General features: G+C 42.9%; 1 protein-coding gene across 5 annotated transcripts; it reads left to right on the plus strand.

Moving 5' to 3' along the window:
* The first annotated feature begins 386 nt into the window (after positions 1-386).
* On the plus strand, positions 387-14,484 carry idnk (IDNK gluconokinase). 5 transcript variants are annotated; one of them, XM_003216467.4, is made up of 5 exons: positions 387-688; positions 6,060-6,090; positions 6,634-6,720; positions 9,624-9,667; positions 14,130-14,484. In XM_003216467.4, the coding sequence occupies exons 1-5, from the start codon at positions 591-593 to the stop codon at positions 14,473-14,475; spliced, it is 606 nt and encodes a 201-aa protein (XP_003216515.1). In that variant the 5' UTR covers positions 387-590; the 3' UTR covers positions 14,476-14,484. The 5 variants fall into 5 exon arrangements, with proteins under 5 accessions (XP_003216515.1, XP_008101464.1, XP_062828093.1 ...); XM_008103257.3 differs by having other exon boundaries at positions 581-688; positions 6,638-6,720; XM_062972023.1 differs by lacking the exon at positions 387-688 and adding an exon at positions 2,028-2,753 and having other exon boundaries at positions 6,638-6,720.
* The last annotated feature ends 8,106 nt before the right edge of the window (positions 14,485-22,590 follow it).

The raw sequence follows: 22,590 nt of genomic DNA on the forward strand, positions 1-22,590 counted from the left end.
AATACGAAATAATGCTATGTAGTAGTGTATTTGCGAATTTAGCACCAAAATATCATGATTTATTGAAATCATCGACTACAAAAATGCGTTGGATAATCCAGAACGTTAGATAAGCGAGCGTTGGATAAGTGAGACTCTACTGTATAGGGTACATGGGCCTGAGGGTGCATGTGAAGAATTAATGGATAAAGTTGGATCCCACTTTCCTTTCCCGGGCTCGGTGCTATGGAAGAATGGGAACTGTAGTTCCACAAAGAGTGCTTCCCCCAAACTACAAATCCCAGGCTGCCATGGCATGATCCCACTTTCCTTTCCAGGACTCGGTGCTATGGAAGAATGGGAATTGTAGTTCCACAAAGAGTGCTTCCCCCAACTGCAAATCCCAGGCTGCCATGACATTGCATTGAGCCAAGTGTCATACTGCATTCCTCGCCCTCGGGAGCTTTCCCAAGCTTGGTTTCCTCATTCACCTAAAGCAGGGCGGACTTTGGCCTTCGTTTGCCAGCTTCCCCTGAAGCAAGAGGAGGTTGGAAAGGGCGGAGGACGGTCCTGTCAGGCGAGTTCCGGACACACACAGAGAGAAGAAGCTCATGGCCGAAGAAGCAGCAGCAGGAGCAGGAAGAGGGCCTCCAGGCCCAAAGAGGGCGCCTCACTTGCTGGTGGTCATGGGAGTCAGCGGGTGCGGGAAGTAAGTAGCCGTGCCGCCTCTTCTTGGGCTGCTTTGGGTGCATTTTGTGGCGATTCGAAACCATACCGTCGCGCAGGACAGACAGAGGAGAAACCCGCCTCTCTCTCTAAATCCACAGAGAAGCCACGCAAGGCCTTCCCCGTTGTTTTTATCTCTCAGCGCTGAGTGAAAGGACTTCCTTTGTGTGCCAGCCTCCTTTTTGCACTTGGAGGGCAGCTGTGAAACTTCATGGGGGCATTATCCTAGGCCCCCACATTTTCTGCTTTGAACTGGAATACTGTATACTCAGTATACTCTACTGTATACTGTAGACTCAGATAACCCAGTTCAAAGCAGATATTGTGGGATTTTCTGGTTTGATATTCTAGGTTCTATGGCTGTATGCTTTCACATCCCCCTTCCCCCTTTCAGACACCTTTTGTGGTGCACCAGGCATGGGCAAACTTGGGCCCTCCAGGAGTTTTGGACTTCCACTCCCACAATTTGTAATAGCCAGTAGGCTGTTAGGAATTGTGGAAGTTGAAGTCCAAAACACTTGGAGGGCCCAGGTTTGCCCATGCCTGACCAAGGACCCCTCAAAGTTTCAAGGTTTGGTCACAGTTGTGGAGCTCAGTCTGGTTTTTCTCCTGAAGCTACAGAGCAAACCTGTTCTGATAACAGCGAGAGAACAATATTTAGTCAAATGAAAGCCTATAATTGCCACTCATTCTCTTTTTAGATACTGGAATGTTTTAATTGGTTAATGAATGGATATCTACACTGAAACTAGGTGTTCCTGCAGTTCTGTTAACACTGCAAAACAACCTGTTACTTATTTTAACTTGTGACAGCATCACAGGTTAGTAGGCTACGGTTGCATCAAGGGGCCCTTCTACACTGCCATATAAAATCCAGATTATCTGGATTGAACTGGATTATAGCAATATACAACCCTTCCACACAGCCAAATAACCTAGAATATCAAGGTAGAAAATCCCACAATATCTTATCTGAACTGGGTTATCTGACTCCACACTGCCATATAATCCAGTTCAAAGCAGATCATGTGGATTAATCTTCTTTGATAATCTGGATTATATGGCAGTGTAGAAGGGGCCTAGATCAGGGGTCCCCAAACTAAGGCCCGGGGGCCGGATGCGGCCCTCCAAGGTCATTTACCTGGCCCCCGCCCTCAGTTTTATAATATAATATTTTTGTATTAGTTTTAATAAAATAATATATTGTATATACATATAATATTGATAATAATATTATGTTATACAATATAATACTAATAATAATACCATATAATAATATTAATTATATGTTATATATTACGTATTATATAATAGTATAGTGGTATAGTTCAATATAGTAATATATAATGCTAATATTGTGCTATGCTAATAATATAATATATTGTATGTACATACAGCTGCTCTGAGTCCCCTTCCAGGTGAGAAGGGTGTAGTAAATAAATGCAGTAAATAAATAATTAATTTTAGACTTAGGCTCGGCCAAAGTCTGAAATGACTTGAAGGCACACAACAACAACAACAACAATCCTAATTAACTTGACTATCTCATTGGCCAGTAGCAGACCCACACTTTCCATTGAAATCCTAATAGATTTATGTTGGTTAAAATTGTTTTCATTTTTAAATATTGTATTGTTCTTTCGTTGTTGTTGTTGCACTACAAATAAGACATGTGCAGTGTGCATAGGAATTTGTTTGTATTTTTTTTCAAATGATAATTCGGCCCCTCAACAGTCTGAAAGATTGTGGACCGGCCCTCTGCTTAAAAAGTTTGAGGACCCCTGGCCTAGATTGTAGAATGAGGGCCCATCCAGATAGTACCTTTATCCCAGGAGCTTCTGCAGCAAAATGGAGCGTGGCCAGATGCCATTCCCTCAAAATGCAGGAGGAAATGGCAAAAACCGTGAGACTTTCAGGTGTGGGAATATCCCGGTTCTAAGCCGAGCCGTTTCCGGTGGACGTCGTGCAGTGTCCATCTTGTGAGCCTCTAAATCTCGCAACAAAGCATCAAGTGTGGACAACGGAGGCAGAAATCTCAGAACCAACGGGTCTGTATTTGGACGTCTTCTGAAGTTTTTTGCCCCTCACTAAAATCCGCAATTTGGTGCTGTCTGGAAGCGCCCTGAGTTTGACCCTCGAACTGCCCTGGCCCATTGCTATGTGGTCCTGGGAGTTTCCCAAGGTTTCTAGCCTTGTAAAACTGATGATTCACCAAACAGCAAATCCCACAATTCCACAACATTGAGGCCACTTCTACACTGCCATGTAAAATCCAGATGTGCTGCTTTGAACCGGATTATATGACTGTAGATTCATAATCCAATTCAAAACAGATCACTTAGATTATCTACTTTGATTATATGGCAGTGTAGAAGGGCCTGAGTTGTGGCAATTGAGATGGTGTCAGGCTACATTAATTCTACAGCATAGATGCCTTATTTCTTATGTTTAGAAATAAGATAAAAAATGTTTGGTTTAGAGAAGAATAGTTGTTGCTACTCTGGATACAGAGATGCAGCCAAATGAATTTACACACCTCTGTATTTTTGATGAGTGCAGTTCTTTTAGTTCCCAGTATTGCTGGGGTTCATCTGATATGAAAACATAATTCTATGTTACATGAAGAAACCTATGTGTGTGTTCAGTTCCCACATGGGAGTGTCAAAACTAATCTGATTAACTGTTACCTAATATTACTTTGGAAGAGACAATGTATCTTTTTAATATGACTTGTTGACATAATTGTTCTTTTTAAATTGCATGTTAGGGTTTTGTTACAAAAAATGTTGATCAATATTATATAGGGATTATTCAATGTTGTTGTTGCTTATTCATTCAGTCGCTTCCGACTCTTCGTGACCTCATGGACCAGTCCACGCCAGAGCTTCCTGTCGGCCGTCGCCGCCCCCAGTTCCTTCAAGGTCAAGCCAGTCACTTCAAGGATACCATTTTGCCCTTGGTCGACATCTCTTCCTTTTTCCTTCCTTTTTCCCCAGCATCATGATCTTTTCCAAGCTTTCCTGTCTCCTCATAATGTGGCCAAAGTACTTCATCTTTGCCTCTAATATCCTTCCCTCCAGTGAGCAGCCAGGCCTTATTTCCTAGAATATGGACTGGTTGGATCTTCTTGCGGTCCAAGGCACTCTCAGAATTTTCCTCCAATACCACAGCTCAAAAGTGTCTTATCTTCCTTCGCTCAGCCTTCCTTGTGGTTCAGCTCTCACATCCATAGATTACTATGGGGAATAGCATTACTTTAACTATGCGGACCTTCGTTGCCAGTGTGATGTCTCTAATTTTCACTATTTTATCGAGATTGGTCATTGCTCTCCTCCGAAGAAGTAAATGTCTTCTGTTTTCTTGGCTGCAGTCTGCGTCTGTAGTGATCTTCGCGCCTAGAGATTATTCAATAAATATACATAGTTGCTATTTGTTTCAGGATCTCTTGAAAGCAAGAGTATTTTTCAAAGAATTGTAGAAATCACAGGGCTCGATGGGAAACAGCCTAACTTTGCAAGGAATTGTGATTTGCTTCATTCACTAAAACCACTGAAAGTTGAAACACGGTGTTGATGCAATCTTCTATATTGCATTCATTGTAAAGGCGTGAGTGACAGAGTCTTTAATTTTACTTTTTAAAAGGAGCTGGTTACTCATTATTCTGATCACCTAAAACTAAGTTGTCTTACTGCAATTCAGACAAGTAGCTGAGTTACCTGCTACTAACAAGTTGTTGTTGTTGTTGTTGTTGTATGCCTTCAAGTTGTTTCCCATTTACAGCAACCCTAACACAAACTTATCATGGGCTTTGCTTGGGAAGATTTGATCAGATAGGCTTTGCAATTGCCTTCCTTTGGGGCTGAGAGAGTTTGACTTATCAAAGGGCACCCAGTGGGTCTCATGGAAAAGTGAGGATTTGAATTCTGGTTTCCAGAATCATCCTCCAACACTGAGTGTACTATCCCACACATTCTTCCTAACAGTTTGTTTGTTACTGTGTTATTAGAAAATGTTCTGTGGCTCACCCAAGTGGCTAATTCAGATATCGCATCTTGGATAGCCTTAGAAAAATACAAACATAATATAATTATTTCCTGACTGCAGCATGAGACAGACATACATATTGCTCTTCTTATTGCTCAGACTGAGCCAGAGCATGTAAAGGCGTGTAAGTGCATGCACAGAGGCAGTGAACACAGAGAGAGAAACAAGGAACTGTCAGAAAGCCTATTTCTGTTTCCCCTCCAAACAGATTTTTAGCCATGGCTGCCAACATAAAGAAGTATGATTCAATTACAGGTAATTTCAGCAAAATGTAACTACTTGCCAAACATTGATAGAAAAATAAGTTGCTTCCCAACTCTAGTGAGGAAACAACTTTTTTAAAGGATATTGGAATATGTTATCAGAAAGGCACATCTTCTCTGGACATCTTTTCTTAGTGAAATGGTTGTGTTCAAAACCAGGGGCAGGACTACCCTTAGGCAGCATGAGGCAATTGCCTCAGGAGGCAAATGTACTTCCTGAACTTGTCTCTAATACTACAAACTTTGCATATGAATAGCACAGTACACAGAAAAATGAACTATTGTGGCAAATGCCTTTTAAGTGTTTAGTATGACAAAAGTTTTTAAGTGTTCAGCAGAAGTCTCTTCAATATGTTCAATCTATTCTATACAACAGTAAAAAGGGAACAAACTTATTTTTCTATATACATATTATAATTTTAATGTGATAGTCACACCATCAGTTTCTCTATAGTTCATACTCATATGGCTTCCTTAAAAATCCAACTAATAACTGGATAAACAGCTCAAAATAAAGAAGGTAATAAATGAAGAAGTTTCCTTACTGGAGCATTTCTAACAGCTGTATTGAAGAGGGGCTATTTGTTAACATTGTTATCATGGTATGGCTCCTATGAACAGATGTTTGGCTTCACAGAAGATCATTATGGCCAGCCATATATTTTGATTTGGGCTGTTTACAGACATGGTGGAGCCCCTGGTGGCGCAACAGGTTAAACCCTTGTGCTGGCAGGTCTGCTGACCGAAAGGTCAGCGGTTCAAATCCTGTCTGTCAGCTCTAGCTCACCATGAGAGGACATGAGAGAAGCCTCCCACAGGATGGTAAAACATCAAACATCTGGGTATCTCCTGGGCAATGTCCTTGCAGACAGCCAATTTTCTCACACCAGAAGCTACTTGCAGTTTCTCAAGTAGCTCATGACACAGGAAAAAAAGACATGGTAACAGAAAATTGGTGATAACTACTTCACTCTAAGCTTGTTTTTTCTCTCAGCACCTGTTTCTTTTCAAAAAGTAAATGTTCTACTTTTCTATTATGTCTTACAGATCTACTGTGGGATCACATCTGGCAGATAAGGTACACTGGGTGTATTTTTTTGGGTTCTTTGTTCCCCTTTTGCCATTTATTGCCAGTTTGAGAAGTAAACAGTATAACGGCTGCATGCTGAAACCTAATGGGATTGTAGGCTCTAGATGTGGGACAGAACTACTGATGTGACTGCTCTGCAGCGTGTAATGGGGTTTGTTGGAATGCCAGTGACAGACCATTCATAACACTGTTCCAGCTTTTACAAATACATTTGATCTTTCAACCATTCCTCTTATGCAGATACAGCTGCCAAAAAAACTGCTGCCAGTGCCAATTTTTGACTATGTTTTTTTCAACTTTCAATTGAAAGCATTTTATCTTATTTTCATGTCAAGAAATATTAAATTGATGCATAAAAAGTTGTTTTGATGAGAAAAAAAAGATCTTACATAATTTTTCTTTCCTGTAATTGCAGAATCTATGGAGAATTTATCAGACTCATTTTGTGATATTTGGATCCTGTAATGATTTTCATTTGTTATGAATTTGTGCTGTATTCTAAAATGTTCCACTGTTGTCATTCCTGTTTAGTTAGGATGGAAGTTCTATGAAGGTGATGACTATCATCCAGATGAGAATAAAAAGAAAATGGCAGAAGGAATACCTTTAAATGATCAGGTACTTCACATAGTCTAAAGGACAGTGAACTCTTTACCTTACTGAACACAGAAGGATCATATGATTGAAAACCCAGCTTTGTCTTTTGTTTTTTAAAAGTAATTTAAAGACACTGTGCAGGATTTTTTTTGAAGAGTCTCAATTTTGTACTTTTTCTTGCTTGCTTCCCATAATCCCATGTATTTATCAACTGTTGTGCCCTGGAATTACTTGTTCTGCTTGGTTGCTAGAGCAGGGGTGGATTTTATATTTGGTGTTTATTGAATTAACTCAGTGTATTAAAGATTTCTCTAGCTGCAGTTGAGCACATGAATTGTAATTGCTTTTCAGCCAGAGTTAAACACTTAAAAACCCTTCCAATATTGTGTGTGTGCTATTATTATTATTATTATTATTATTATTATTATTATTATTAATAATAATAATAATAATAATTTTTATTTCTTACCCACCTCTCCCCATGGCTCGAGGTGAATCATAGCAGAGTAAAAAACACATAAATACTATAAAAATGTCACACATATTAAAATGCAGTTCCATAAAAGATACATATCAAGCATTTCTATAAAATACACATTAGTCACACAGGACAGAGACCAAAACACAAGATATGAGTTTAAGATTCATGCTTCCAACTGGCTGGGTAGGCCTGCTGGAAGAGATAGGTTTTTAGATGGTTTATATATTCTGACAGCAGATCTAGCTGTTGGAGCTCATCTGGCAGATCATTCCACAGTCTTGGGGTGGCCAATGAAAAGGTCCTCTGGGTGATGGTTGCCAGTTGGATTTTGGTTAGTTTGAGGACCTGAGTGTTTGGGGCGGATTTTATGGGAGAAGGCTTTCCTGAAGGTAGCCTGGACCCAAACCATGTTATAATCATCATCATCATCATCATCATCGTTTTATTTCTTGCCCACCTCTCTGCAAGGCTCGAGGCAGGTTACAGCATTACTAAAACAGACAAACACATAATCATTTTAAAACACTTTGTAAAATACACATATTAAAGCATACCTCCATAAAATACGTATCAAAATACACAAAACAAAACAAAAACCAGGCATACAATGGAGTTTAAAATTCACCATTAAAACTGTCTGGGTAGACCTGCCAGAAGAGATAGGTCTTCTCTTGTATAGTAAATTCTGACAGCTAATCCAGCTGCCTGAGGTCTACTGGCAGGTCATTCCAGAGTCGTGGAGCAGCCGATCAAAAAGTCCTGCTGGGCGGGTTTTGGCGAGTCAGAGTAACTGCCCCCCAGAGGACCTAAGTGTGCGGGACAGATTGTATGGGAGAAGGCGATCCTCTAGGTAACCTGGACCCAATCCATGTAGGGCTTTAAAGGTCAAAACCAACATCTTGTACTTTGCCCGGAAACTGATTGGCAGCCAGTAAAATGACTTTAGGATAGGTGTAATACGCTCATTCTTAGATGTTCCTGTAACCTGGCTGCCGTATTTTGAACCAGCTGGAATTTCCGGTAAAAGGGTAGCCCAATGTTGAGCACATTGCAAAAACCCAATCTTGAGGTTACCAGTACGTGCACTACCATCTTTAGGTCCTCTGAATCTAGGAAGGGGCACAGCTGGTATTTATTTATTTATTTATTTATTTGCGACATTTATATACCGCCCTTCTCACCCCGAAGGGGACTCAGGGCGGTTTACAATTATATATACATACATTATATTATACAACTATATCGCAATATTATTAGTAATATTGCATGTAATATAAATATACAATTATAATAGTCAATTATAATTATTATTACATTGTATTACATCATAATATTATTATTAATATTACATATCAGCTGAATATGGTATATCAGCTGAAGCTGATACTAAGCACTCCTGACTGTCACATCTACAGGGCTATTGTTGAAGGAGTTTACTTGGACATCTCTCATTCATGGGGTCGGCATAAATCGAAGTCAGCTTGACAGCAGCTAACAATAATAGCATTCTTGCATGTGGAAGTATATGTATAGCATACTAAATGATGCTTTATACTGCGTAATTTTAATATACAGTTGTCCCTCCACATCCTCTTTTGCTGATTTGATTATTCATGGATTTGATTCTAAAATGTTCTCTAGGAATCCCTGGGTCCTCTAGTGTGACTCTATGGCCAACTTTCTCTAGTCATGCTGAAGGACATAGAGCTTTCTAGAGAGAAAACGTTTCTAGGAATCTGAGAACCTCCAGAGCCAATTTATGGCCAATGCCTCATTAAAAAAAAATAACCAATTTCTATAGTTTCTCATTTTCATGTGGGTTCTGTATTCCTAACTATAGTGACTATGGAAGGCTGGCTGTAACTGTATTTAGCCACTTTGCTAATGAAGTCTCGAAAACACCAACCTTTCTTTTATAGATCAGGGCTCATACACTTCTTTCTTTGCTGTGTTTTCTGGTCTTACCAGCCAATGCAAACTTTTTCAATACAGCACAAAGAGCCTTATCCCATGATAGCTTAAACTGGTGATATGATTGAAGTCTTCCGTATTTTTTCCCAATGCAGCAGCCTTCCAAACATTAAATTTGTTTTTATTAAATTTGTTTAACATGGTCTAGAATAGATGGAAAGGTGGGGTTTTAATGATTATCAATTATGAGGAAATCTGCAGGTGGTGTAAAGCTTAAATTAAATTACATTGGGAAGCTGATCAATCATGCTGATTGTATTAGCCACACACATTTGAGCCAAGTGAACTAGCAGGCAGAAATTATTTCCTCAGTGGCAAGATCAAAGTAAATGAGGCTATGATAAAGAGGATTTGCGATAGCAAAGCCTGCTATGATGTACCTGTGGCAGCAAACGCAAGTGGGCCTGACAAATGCTGAGTTATTTCAAGGGAAATTAAACCCTTCACTTAATCTAGTCTCTCTTGTTTTTAGGACAGGATCCCATGGCTTTGCTGCCTTCATGATATATTAAAAAGGTAAGAGAATGCAGGTAATTAACTAATATTGATTCATTGCCCTTTTCTAGCAAATTCCCCCTACTCACTAAATTCCCCCCAATTAAAGCTGAAGTTAAAAAATATTCTTTGGCAATTTAGGTAACTGGAACACATTCGGATGAGTGCCTCTTCCTGACAGATTCAATAAAACAGGAAGGCCTGCTTAAGAAGTACTAGGATTGGAGGAAATGCATCAACAAATAAGACTGTGAATTAGTGAAATAAAAGGAGAGGGAAAAAGAACTTTCTGGAGTCTAAGTCAGAGCAAAAGAGGAAATGACCAAATAATGAAATCATAGAATTAAAAGAGACCAATAGAGCCGTTCAGTCCAGCCTCCTGCAATGGAAGAGCAATCCAGACAGCCTCTGCTTAAAAACCTTCAAGGGAGACTTTGTTCCAGTCTTCCTTGATAGATTACATTCTGGATTTGTTTGTATTGAATATTACTGTATAATATGTAATATATAATCTCTCATATTATTTTTGGGGAGAGCAGCAGTGAATCTCTTTGCAAGCTTATAATGCCTTGGGATAATTGAATGAATACATTTTCCTTATATCTATTTCCCTCCCCTACCATGTGCTCCATTTATTTCAGTCTTGGGATCACCGTCACTCTTTCTTCCTACCTGCGTTCTGCTTGTTATTGACCACTTTCATCTTTAAATCCACTCTCTTTGTATTATACCATCAAGGTAAAATGGACACAGAAAATAGTGAGCTTGTTAGCTATGCAAGCCCCTCCTACACTGCCATATAAAATCCAGATTTTCTGATTTGAATTGGGTTATATGGCAGTGTAGACTCATATAATCCAGTTCAAAGCAGATAATGTGGATTATATGGTAGTGTAGAATGGGCCTCAGTCTTTGAAACTGAAGATGTTGAAGATTGAATCTGGGGTTCCCAAACTCCTGCGTACAAATCTTGTGTCCTGCCGCAGATCTTTGCAGACTTTTTGGCTGAGGGGGAGAGACAAAAAGAATGCAGTAACTCATTCAGGCAAAATAACATGTTCTGCGTATAGAATTTCCAAACAGCTGAATGAGAAGTCTCCATGCTTGATTAAGTTACTTATTTTTATGCAATCATTCATCAGTGATCTATAACGTATAAGACTTTCCCCCATCTTTTGACACCTCACTTTCTGATTATTCATTCTTTCAGCATTTGCAAATTATAGTCAAGTGCCATTGAGTTGATGAGGGGTCATAGCTCTTCTTCTTCATAGTTCAGGTTCGCTTGGGACTGCATGTCTGCTTGTGTGTGGTCCTTGGTGTTGCCTACAGAAGGAGTAGACCTCTCCTTGAATTGCTTTTGAATGTGTGCAAGAGCTCCGTTAGCTTCATCACACATTCAGAAGTGATATATGGTGTGTTTATATTTTTTAGCAGCCAAAATGCATTTGCAAGCTAAAATAACCCGGAATCCGGTTTTCAGCCAATTCAGTGATCCAGTCCCCAACCCATCAGATATCCTGTATTTTCCTTAAGAAATGAGAGAACGTGAAAAGTGAGTGAAGTGTATATGTTGGGAAGGTGTTTGGAAAGAAGAGACAGATGCAGATAACACTAAAAAACAATGTGTCCCTAGAGTTGATAGTGAACATCTCCATGCCTTTCTCTATAAATTCCATGGTGTCTCCTAAACTAATATTTTGAATACCGATTTAACTAATGATAACTTAAAGAGATTTAAACAATGTATATTACTGTTGATGGTGATGAATTAATTTTCAAATTTCCAGCATTTAATTCTCAAACTTAAATGTTCTTAGATCTGAAAATGTATTTACACTTTTAAGACAATGTATACAAGTTACAATGTTTAGATTTTTAGCAGTTAGCACTGCTGTTAGTAAGGGCATACTATTAGAAAAAAGCAGAAAATATACAAGGCCTTTAAAGATCTGATTACTAATTGCCAAAAATCCTTGATTGTAATTCCTACTCGCTACATGCATCTTGTTGATATTTCACTAAATGTTGCCCATGCACACTGATTCTTATGTTCGGAACCTGAGGACTTATCTTTTTTTCTTCCTTCAAACAAAATTTGAGATTCTATATTCACCAATTGTTTTCCCTCTCTCTCACACACACACATACACACACACACACCATCATGGTTCACTTGCCTCAAACTGTGGATCCCTATGTTTATGGCACCATTCACATGTTGGATGGTCAAACACCTTCATAATAAAGGCAGGACTACATCACGGAAAAATCAAAAGTACTCCTCCTGTAGGACTGTACCACTTGAAAATGTGAGGGAGAGCCACATGACCCCCCGATGTCAAGATTTTTTCTTGAGGAAAACAGCAACTTAAAAGGGCCACAATTGAAGAAACCAGCAACTTACTTAAAAGGGCCACAATTCAATGATTTGAGAGGTACAGTTGGCTGTCCATATCTGCAGGAATTGGTTCTAAAATCTCTAGAGACCAAAAAACAAGGATTTCCAAGTCCCTTACATAAAACTTTAATGCTACTTAATCCCTTTCACTTCACACCCCACATACATTCCAAAGGCAATCCCCACATGTATAAGCTCCAGCCTTCCCTCCCAGTGCCTTCTCTTCATCCATCTCACTCTCATCTTTCCCATGGCTCAACTTCAGTAGGGGAGTGCCAGCAACAGCTTCTGCCAAAAATCTTCTTGTGAAGTCACCAGGTAGGGTAGAGGAGAGATGACATGTCCTATACTGCTTATGTGAATATTTTTTGAATAGTATATTTTTCCAAAAAAATATTTGAATTTTTGAAATTATTTTCTATCTATACCGGTAGTTGGTTGAAAGAATGGATCCAGAGCCCATAGATACAGAGGGCCGTCTGTATTTCAAGCAAAGAAGGCAGTACTATTAAGTCTTAAGAACATATAGGCCCATTTTCAGGTCAAGTCACCTTCTTTTTCTTCTAGGAAAGATTCTGGAGCAGATAATTGAGGAGGCAGTCTGTAACCACTTAGAATAAAAGGCTGTAATCACTAAAAGTGAACATGGATTTTTCAAAAATAAGTCATGCCAGACTAACCTTACCTCTTTTTTCTATGGGGTTACAAGCTTGGTAGATGTAGGGAATGTTGTGGATGTAGCATATCTTGATTTCAAAGCCTTTGACAAATTCCCCCATAATTTTCTTTCAAACAAACTAGTACAATATGGGCTAAGACAATACCACCGCTAGGTAGATCTGTAATTGGTTAAGCAACCAAACTCAAAGAATGTTTACCAATTGTTCCTCTTCATCCTGGAAAGAAGTGACTAGTGGAATGCCGCAGGATTTGGTCCTGGGCCCAGTACTGTTCGACATCTTTATTAATGATGTAGACCAGTAGTTCACAACCTGTGAGTCCCCGGGTGTTTTGGTCTACAACTCCCAGAAATCCCAGCCAGTTTACCAGCTGTTAGGATTTCTAGGAGTTGAAGGCCAAAACATCTGTGGACCCAAAGGTTGAGAACTACTGACTTAGATGAAGGATTAGAGGGTATGCTTATCAAGTTTGCAGATGACACCAAATGGAGAGGGATAGCTAATACTCAGAATTCCTGTGATCAGAATTCAAAATGACCTCAACAGATTAGAGAGCTGGGCCAAAACTAACAAAAGGAATTTCATCAAGAAATGATGATACTACACTTGGGCAGAAAAAATGAAATGCAGGGATACAGAACAGGTGATGTCTGGCCAACAATCCATGTGAAAAAGATTTTGGTATCTTAGTGGACAAGAAGTTGAGCCAACAACGTGATGCAACAGCTTAAAAAGCCAATGGGAGTATGGGCTGCATCAAAAGTATAGTAGATTGAGAGATGTTATGTTGCCTCTCTATTCTGCTTTGGTTAGCCCTCACCTGGAATAATGTGTCCAGTTCTGGGCACCACAGTTCAAGAGGGATATTGATAAGCTGGAAGGTACAACTAAAATGATCAAAGGTCTGGAGCCCATGCCCTATGAGAAGCGTCTTTAAAGAGTTGGGGATGTTTAGCCCACAGAAGAGAAGTTTGAGAGGAGACCTGATAGCCATGTATAAATATTTAAAAGGAGTAATAAGGAAGAGGGAGCAGGCTTGTTTTCTGCTGCCCTGGAGGCTAGGGCTCAGGGCAGTGGGTTCAAATTACAGGAAAGGAGATTCCACATGAACATTAGGAAGAATTCCTGACTGTAAGAGGTTTTCAACAGTGGAAGACTCTGCCTCAGAGTGTGGTGCAAGCTTTTTCTTTGGAGGCTCTTAAACAGAGACTGGATGGTCATCTGTCAGGGGTACTTTGATTGTGCTTTTCCTGCATGGCAGGGGGTTGGACTAGATAGCTCAAGAGGTCTCTTCCAATGCTATGATTTTATGTTTATTGATGCCCCGCTTTATGTCTCCACAAAGAAGAGTCAAAGGAATCAAAATGATTTGTGGGTACTCACTTTTATTCCTTTTTTATAGGGAACATACATGTGGACAAAATGCAATTTTAGCCTGCTCGGCTCTAAAGAAAATGTACAGGCAAATTTTGGGAAATGGAAAATGCGGCTGTGAGAGTGGTCAGCAAGAGAACCAAGGAGGTCCTGAATCATTAAAGATCCTCTTTGTCCATCTGCATGGATCGATTGACTTAATCGCAGGCCGTCTAAGAAAAAGGAAGGGACATTTCATGCCTCTTAGTCTCCTACAGTCACAATTTGACACCCTTGAACCTCCATCCCCACCAGAGAGTTTTATCACTATTAATTTGGAAAAGTCCATTTCAGAAATAGTATCTGAAATTGAAGACTACATTAAAAAAATGTAATAAATATTACTTCTTCTTACGTGTTGTCTGTGAAATGCGCACATATGGTTTACCCAATGCGCCTGCGCAGATTTCGGAACCTTCTAGAAGCTTTAGATGAAACTTTTTTGGCGGAGGCCCCGCCCAATCTCCCCATAGTATAAATATGCTTATAGGCGGGGCTACGCCTCAGTTCGTTTTTCCGCGCGACAGCAGTTAGTAGGACCTTCTTAGCTCTCTCCTCTTCATTTTATCAACGGTTTTTTGACTTCGGCTTGCCCACGACTACGTCTCTGTCTTCTCCCGACCACTTACCTTGACCCGGACTGCATCGACTACTCTTCCGCTACGTCCCTAAACGGCTCCGACGTCTCAGGCAGGCTATGTCTACCTTATTCTTTAAAAATTGTGCGGCCTGTGGCGCGAAACTACCCGACTCTGATGGACACAATAAGTGCCTTATATGCCTGGGGGAGGGCCATGTGCCTCAGACGTGCCAAATTTGCCAAAATTTTACCCCCCAGGCACGCCGCAACAGGGAAGCCCGCCTTAAGGCCGCTCTATACGAGCAGGCTCTGGCGCCAGAAGCGGCGCGCGCTCCCAAACGGCCATGCCCTGAAACACTCTCCCTCCCTTCCTCTGCTGAAGAGCAAAATCCCCCTCCCCCCGCTGAGGAGGGATTGGCAGGCCTACTCGAGCTGCCGACTGAGGCACCGAGGAAAAAAGCCAAAGCCGCCAAACCTCAGAAAGGGCTTAAACCCAAGGATGGCCTCAAAAAATATAAAAAAGGGAGGCAACTCATTGGCGAGAAGCCCCTGAGTCCCCCACCACAAGCCTCACCTGAACGCGATTCTTCTCGGGACCGAGATTCCCCGATCCCGCCCATGGAGGAAGCTCCGCCCCATCTATCCCCTGTGGAGCCCTCCCAGGCCCCGGGGGCAGCGGAGAGGAGCGTGAGCGCGCACGCCAACCCGCAGAATGCCAGCTCTTCCCCGCCGCAAACTTTGTGCTATCCCCCGCCCCGCCCAACAGCGGAGGCAGGGAGCAGCGCCATGGAGCGCCGAGGCCGGAGCACCGAGCGACGGCAGCAGGCCGGACACGGAAGGCATCGGTACCGTGAGCGTTCCCCCTCTTCTGAATCCTGGGGCTCGCGTTCGAGGAGCCCTTCCAGGGCTTCCTTTTACCCACGATCTCTGTCTCCGGGCCATAGTTCGCTCTATCGTTATCCCAATTTTTTTTATCCTCCCCCTCCATTCCCCGCTTACCCTCCTTACCATTATTTTGACTTCCATCGAAACCGAGGGGAACTGCCTCTTCCTCTACAAGGGCAAACTCCCGATGCCCCTCCCATTTCAGCCACTCAAGCCAAAGCTGTTCAACAGCCCCCACCAGCGATCCCAGAGACCGCAATTTCCTCTCAGATAGCCAAAACACAACCAGCATTCCCGGATAGTGAACAAACTCAGAGCCAATCGGCTCCAGCTCCGGAAGGGATGGATGCGGGAGATATAGATCCATCTGTGGAGGATGATGGACCTCCGTCTACACCTCTAACGGAAACGGAGCAAGATCCCCTCCGTACTGAGGAATTTCGTAACTTTGCTGCCCTTCTCATAAGACTCTCAAGAGCTCTTAACTTGGAGACACCGAAACCCACCAATGTTGTGAAAGACCCGTGTTTCTCTTCTTCGGAGCAACAATCACCAACGCCTACGGCACTACCTACCCTGCCTTATTTGCTCCAGATTATCAAAACAGTTGGCGTTGCACCATCGTTGGTTCCAGCTACCCCAAAAAGAGCTGAGAATCTTTACAAGTTGGATCTGTCGGCAACCTCCTGGCTTGCCAAGATGCCCAACGCCAACTCTGTCGTGAAGGACGCGCAACCTAAACCGGCCCAGAAAGCCCAACTTACTCCCTCGGATAGGGAAGGCAAAAAATTGGACACTATGGCAAGAAAATTTTATTCTTCCGCTTGCCTTTTCGCTAGGATGGCTCACTTTGGAGTATATATGAGCGTATACCAGACCTATCTTTGGAACAAGATTGGTCCCTTCCTTGAATCTCTATCTCCCAATGAGCAAATCTTAGCCAAGGCGTTTAAACAAGAAGCCACGCTCCTCGCGAGTCTTCAGAAGGAACTAGCAAAAAACACCGCCGATGCATCTGGCAAACTTCTAGCAGGAGCAGTCGCCTTACGCAGACACGCTTGGTTGAGGGCTGCTACACTGTCCCCATCCGCTCGCTCCCTCATCGAGGATCTTCCCATGGACGAGGCCGGGTTATTTAACCCTGAAACTGACTCACAATTGGAACATTCCCACAAAATGAAGCAGACCATCAATAAATATGGGCAACATCCTCACCAACCTTATTCTTACCATCAGCGTCAGCGTTGGGGATATCAATCCCAATACTACCGGGGACGTTACAGCCCTTCATTCTCTCGGGGAAGACAGCGCCAGCAGTCCACCTTCACGGGGAACCGTAAGCCGTCTTTCCCTTCCAGGGGTCAATACAAGGGGCCCAAGTCAGCGGACAATAGGAGACGGCGTTTTTAGCCCGACAACTCCATTGTCCGCGTCGTTATTTCCAGTTCATTCTGAAGCCCAGTTGGCTTCTAGTTCTCTAGTTGTTCAACACCCCTCCTCTCCAGAAGTTCCCCGTTTATACCTTAACAGGCTCGTTCCATACTTGAATGAGTGGCGGCGAATCACATCGGATTCATGGGTTTTGAGGATTGTGGAGGAAGGTTACTCTATTGAGTTTCTTTCCCTTCCACCAGTGGGACACATTTGTGCCACCTCCCCATCAGATGTACTCCTTGAGGAAATATCTGTCCTGATTGATAAAGGAGCCATCTCTTCTATCCCGCCCAGTAAGATTCACCTTGCCTATTTTTCTCGTTATTTCCTGGTTACCAAACGGGGAGGGGGCCTCCGCCCAATACTGGATCTGCGCGGCATTAACCGTTTCATAAAACCGCGCAAGTTTCGGATGGTGTCGCTTCCCACAATTCTCCCCTTCATTAGGAAAGGAGCCTGGTTAGCCTCGGTGGACCTCAAGGATGCTTACTTCCACATCTCTGTTAAAGAGGACCACCGTAGATACCTTAGTTTTGCAGTAGATGACCGTTTCTTCTCCTACAATGTTTTACCCTTCGGCCTCTCCACAGCCCCAAGGGTTTTCACTAAATGCATGTCAGTAGTGGCAGCATACTTACGTCAGCAGCACATCATGGTCTTTCCATATTTAGACGATTGGCTTTTATCTTCAAATTCTAGAGACCAACTAAAATCTGACATTCGTTTCACCCTATCTCTCTTACAGACTCTGGGCCTCATTGTCAACCAAGAAAAATCCCACCTCCTACCCACTCAACGCATCAATTTTATTGGTGCCATTATAGATTCCAACGCTCAAAGGGCTTTTCTACCACAAGAAAGATTCCTAAACCTGAAGACCATGATTACAGAGCTATGCCGCTATGGCCAGGGCACTGCCTGGTCAATCCAGTCCATCTTAGGCCATATGGCGTCCACCACAAACGTCACCGCATTCGCGCGACTGCGCCTAAGGCCCCTCCAAAATTGGTTTGTACGGAAATTCAACCCGCTCCTCCACCGTCAGGATCGCATTCTGTCCCCTCCACCAACAGTGCTGAGGTCTCTCGCATGGTGGACAAAGGAACACAATGTCTGCTCGGGCCTCCCGTTCAACTCTCCTCAACCGTCTATATCACTGACAACGGATGCATCCCCCCAGGGCTGGGGCGCTCACCTCCAGAACCTGACCGCACACGGTCACTGGTCAACCATAGAACTCAGTCTCCACATCAACGCACTCGAGCTTCTGGCGGTGGAGAAAGCCCTCAAATCCTTCGCCCCCCTTGTCAAGAACAGGGTCGTCCAACTGATCACGGACAACACTACAGTAAAATTCTACGTCAACAAACAGGGAGGGACTCACTCACAGACTCTCCTCTCCATCGTATCCCGAATTTGGGAATGGTGCATTCAGAGACATGTCTTCCTGGTGGCAATTCACCTACCAGGGGTGGACAATGTGTTGGCAGACTCCCTGAGCAGAACAACTCTAAACAACCACGAGTGGCACCTCCATCGCAGGGAATTCAAATTCATTACTCGCCGGTGGGGGACTCCCACGATAGATCTCTTCGCCTCACCAGCGAATACACAGTGTCCTCGGTTCTGCGCACGTATGCGCCCTCACGCATCCCCAGGATGCCTAGGAGACGCTTTCCTCTTCTCATGGGTACCAGATCTTCTGTATGCATTCCCACCTCTTCCACTCCTAGCCAGAGTGGTCGCCAAGATTGTATCGGACAACTCCAACTGTATTCTGATCGCTCCCTGGTGGCCACGCCAACCATGGTTCGCAACACTCCTGGAGGCATCACGGGGCGATTATATTCATCTGAGAAACAGTCCAAACCTCCTCACGGTCCACAACGGCCTGGTCAGACACCCGGACGTACCATCCTTCCGGTTAACGGCATGGAGGATAAGACCACAGCTCACCTCTCCGACGCCGTCCGTGCTATAATCCATGCAGCTCAAAAAACGTCTACTAAAAGATCATATACTTACAAGTGGTCTCGTTTCAAACATTTTATTTCCCCCTCTGGAAGTAACCCCTTCACAGCTCCAGTTTCGACGGTACTTGACTTTTTCGTTCATCTCTCTTCCAAACAGATGTCACTCTCATCTATCAAATGTTATGCAGCGGCCCTATCCTGGTTTAGGAGAAAGGCAGGACAACCGTCACTTTTTCAGGACCCTCTGCTCCGTCTATTCCTAAAAGGTTACAGAAATACTTATCCACCCAGTTCCCTGCCTCCCCCATCATGGAGCCTAGAATTGGTTTTGTCACAGTTGTCAAAACCCCCCTTCGAACCCATGTCGTCCATCGACCTGGCCCATCTTTCGTGGAAAACTGCATTCCTGGTGGCAATCACCTCCGCCAGACGAGCAAGTGAAATTACAGCCCTCAGGGTCGATGCCCCTTACATCAGATTCTCGGATAATAAAGTGACCCTCCGAACAGACATCTCCTTCTTACCCAAAGTAGTGTCTCGTTTCCACATGTGCCAAGATATTGTTCTTCCCGCACTTTTTCCAAATCCGTCCACTCCTCTGGAAATGTCTCTCCATTGCTTAGACGTCAAGAGGGCACTGCTTTTTTACATTAAGAGGACTGCCGCCCACAGGAAGTCACCCAGACTTTTTCTTAAATATAGGAACGATACCTTAGGCTTACCTGTATCCTCACAACGTCTAGCTGTCTGGATCACATCTACCATTCGTTTAGCCTACCAACTAGCAGGTAAAGACCCCCCATCCCATGTGGCGGCACACTCCACCAGGTCCCTTTCAACCTCTCAAGCCTTTCTTCGGGGTGTCTCATTGGAAGATATCTGCAAAGCAGCCACCTGGTCATCCCCATCGACCTTTGTATCCCACTACAAGCTCGACATCCAAGCCAAACGTGATGCAGCCTTCGGCAGAGCGGTGCTATTTTCCTGCGTGGCATGACCCACCTCCAGGTTGGTAGCTTGTTAGTCACCATATGTGCGCATTTCACAGACAACACGTAAGAAGAAGTATAGGTTGCTTACCTGTAACCGTGTTTCTTCGAGTGTTGATCTGTGAAATTCGCACAGCCCCGCCCAGCCTCCCCGCTGATGTCATGCCTCGTTTTCTCAGCTGCTGTCGGCGGCGGAGAACTGAGGCGTAGCCCCGCCTATAAGCATATTTATACTATGGGGAGATTGGGCGGGGCCTCCGCCAAAAAAGTTTCATCTAAAGCTTCTAGAAGGTTCCGAAATCTGCGCAGGCGCATTGGGTAAACCATATGTGCGAATTTCACAGATCAACACTCGAAGAAACACGGTTACAGGTAAGCAACCTATACTTTCCAGTTGATCCCTGAATTACATCATATGAAATGAGTTGTCTTTATATATATGATTTAGCAGTGTGTCTTAATTTTACTGCCCTTACATGAAGAGAACAAAACCATATTGTCAGATTGATGTCTGTAACTTAGTATTTCACACAAGCTCAAAGTAGGTGGACATTTTTTTAAGCACTTAGTATTTCCAGAAGCTCCATTGAGTTTGAGAACTTCACCTGAAGATGGATGTAGTTAGAAAGTTGTTTACATTGTACTTCTGTACTCAAATACAAAAGTTCTCTTGCCATGTGATATCACAATGCTGTGCTGCCAAGGGGGAAATGCTTACAGAGCAATACTCTGGTACTAGTAGGAAACTACCACTATTTGAACCTTATGCTGACAAGATCTTCAAAGCATCAGGAACATGGTGGAGTGGGGATGGAAGGCATACTCCTTTGCTATTCATTTCACTTCAAGAAACACTACTGGAAATACTACCATCAGCTGCAACACTAATGTGTGGTTCTTTGTACTTCGGAAAGCATTGTGTGGAAATATATGTATTTTATGTGTTGAAGTGGGTTTTATGCACTGAATAACCACAGGTTTCTTCAAAGGAAGTTGCAGAAATTTCTATGCATAAAACCTTCATTTCTGCACAGAAATACCATGTGTACTTCAGAACAGAAATAATGTTTGAGGTATAAGAAATTGATTTCTGCATTAAAATGGTTATCAATAGATGAATACTTCTTGAAGCATGAGCAACAATTGGGAATTGTGCAAAAATCTGTGTTCTTACTCAGTAGAAAGAATATTGCAGGAATTATTCATGAAGAGTAATTTGTTCCCGTGAGGATGAAAGATAGGGAGATATACAATGCTCCCTCGCTAATCAGCGGTTCGGGTTCCGCGGATTCGCTATTTTGCAGAAAAAATTATTTATTTATTTACCCACCCATAGCTGCTTTTAATAGTTAATTGGCCTTTATACCCTTGCAAGCTATTCACTTCCAGGTTCGCCCCGCCCGTTTCCCGGCTCCAGCGCATGAAAAATGACTTGTCTGAGCGCTCACGTTACCCCCAGCACCACCTCAGACCGAGGCATGAGCACTTTGGGGCATGTGGGAGGCTCCTACACTCATTTCCGGGTTTGCCCCGGCAGCGGCCATTTTTGGACGCGTGATTTCAGTCTTGCGATAGCGCCCCGTGCCTCGGAGGTGTGGCTTGCGCATGGGGTGCTCTAGCGACACTGAAATTGCATGCCCAAAAATGGTCACCGCTGGGGCAAACCCGGAAGTGAGGGTAGCCCCTCTGCTGCTGCCCACCCTTATGGGCAGAGCGGCCTTCCTTCTTCCCTGGCTGCAGTAGCAGAGGCAGCCAGGGCAACATGCAGACACAAAGCAAGGGGCCCACCGGCACTGGTAAGAAAGGCTTCACTGTCCTCGGGGCTTACAAGAGGAGAAAGGCCACGTAACTATTAAAATAATGTTTAAATATTAAAATTAATATAGTGCCGTTACTTTGCAGTTTTTCACTTTTCGCGGGCAGGCCTGGAACCTAACCCCCGCGAAAATGAGGGCACACTGTACACCCATAGAGTGGAACCAGGATTACAGAGGATAAAAAGCGATGCATATCCAGTATATTTTCAGTGTTAAGATCTAGTTCCCTAGCAAATGCAAAATTTTGCAACTGCCAAGAAAAAGCAAGGCAAAACAGTTGCATTTACTGCACCATCAAATTCCAATTAATTTGTTGTGGTGATAACCTACTTTGGGAGTCTCACAGAACTGCTGCTTTATTAACCATGGAAATAAGGAAGCTGGAAATAGCAGCTGGACTGTTTTAAAAACCACTGTAGTAAGGAAGCATAATGGAACTTAAGCATGGTAAAAAGCCACACTACAGTGAAGGTCAGTGTGTGTGTGTGTGTGTGTGTGTGTGTGTGTGTGTGTGTGTGTGTGTGTGTGTATATATATATATATATATATATATATATATATATATATATATATATTCACTTGTCCTATATAAGAAAGGTTTAATTTTCATAAATTAGCAAATTTTTGCTTTTTGGTAAAAGCTTGTAATGATTCAAGAAGTATTGCTTTTCGGTAAATAAAAGCTTGTAGTAATGATTCAAGAAGTACTGTTTCTGGTGCAGCAATTTCACAGATAAGGCAGGTTCCGTTTCTAACATGCGAACTTCCACTC

This window comes from Anolis carolinensis, chromosome 2 (assembly GCF_035594765.1).
Source record: "Anolis carolinensis isolate JA03-04 chromosome 2, rAnoCar3.1.pri, whole genome shotgun sequence".
Lineage (NCBI taxonomy): Eukaryota > Metazoa > Chordata > Lepidosauria > Squamata > Dactyloidae > Anolis > Anolis carolinensis.

Excerpts from the sequence above, each read along its gene's own strand:
- idnk (XM_003216467.4), top strand. The coding sequence starts at position 591 with ATGGCCGAAGAAGCAGCAGCAGGAGCAGGAAGAGGGCCTCCAGGCCCA. Across the intron at positions 6,721-9,623 it reads GAATACCTTTAAATGATCAG|GACAGGATCCCATGGCTTTG; the intron begins GTACTTCACATA and ends TCTTGTTTTTAG. Across the intron at positions 9,668-14,129 it reads CTTCATGATATATTAAAAAG|GGAACATACATGTGGACAAA; the intron begins GTAAGAGAATGC and ends CCTTTTTTATAG.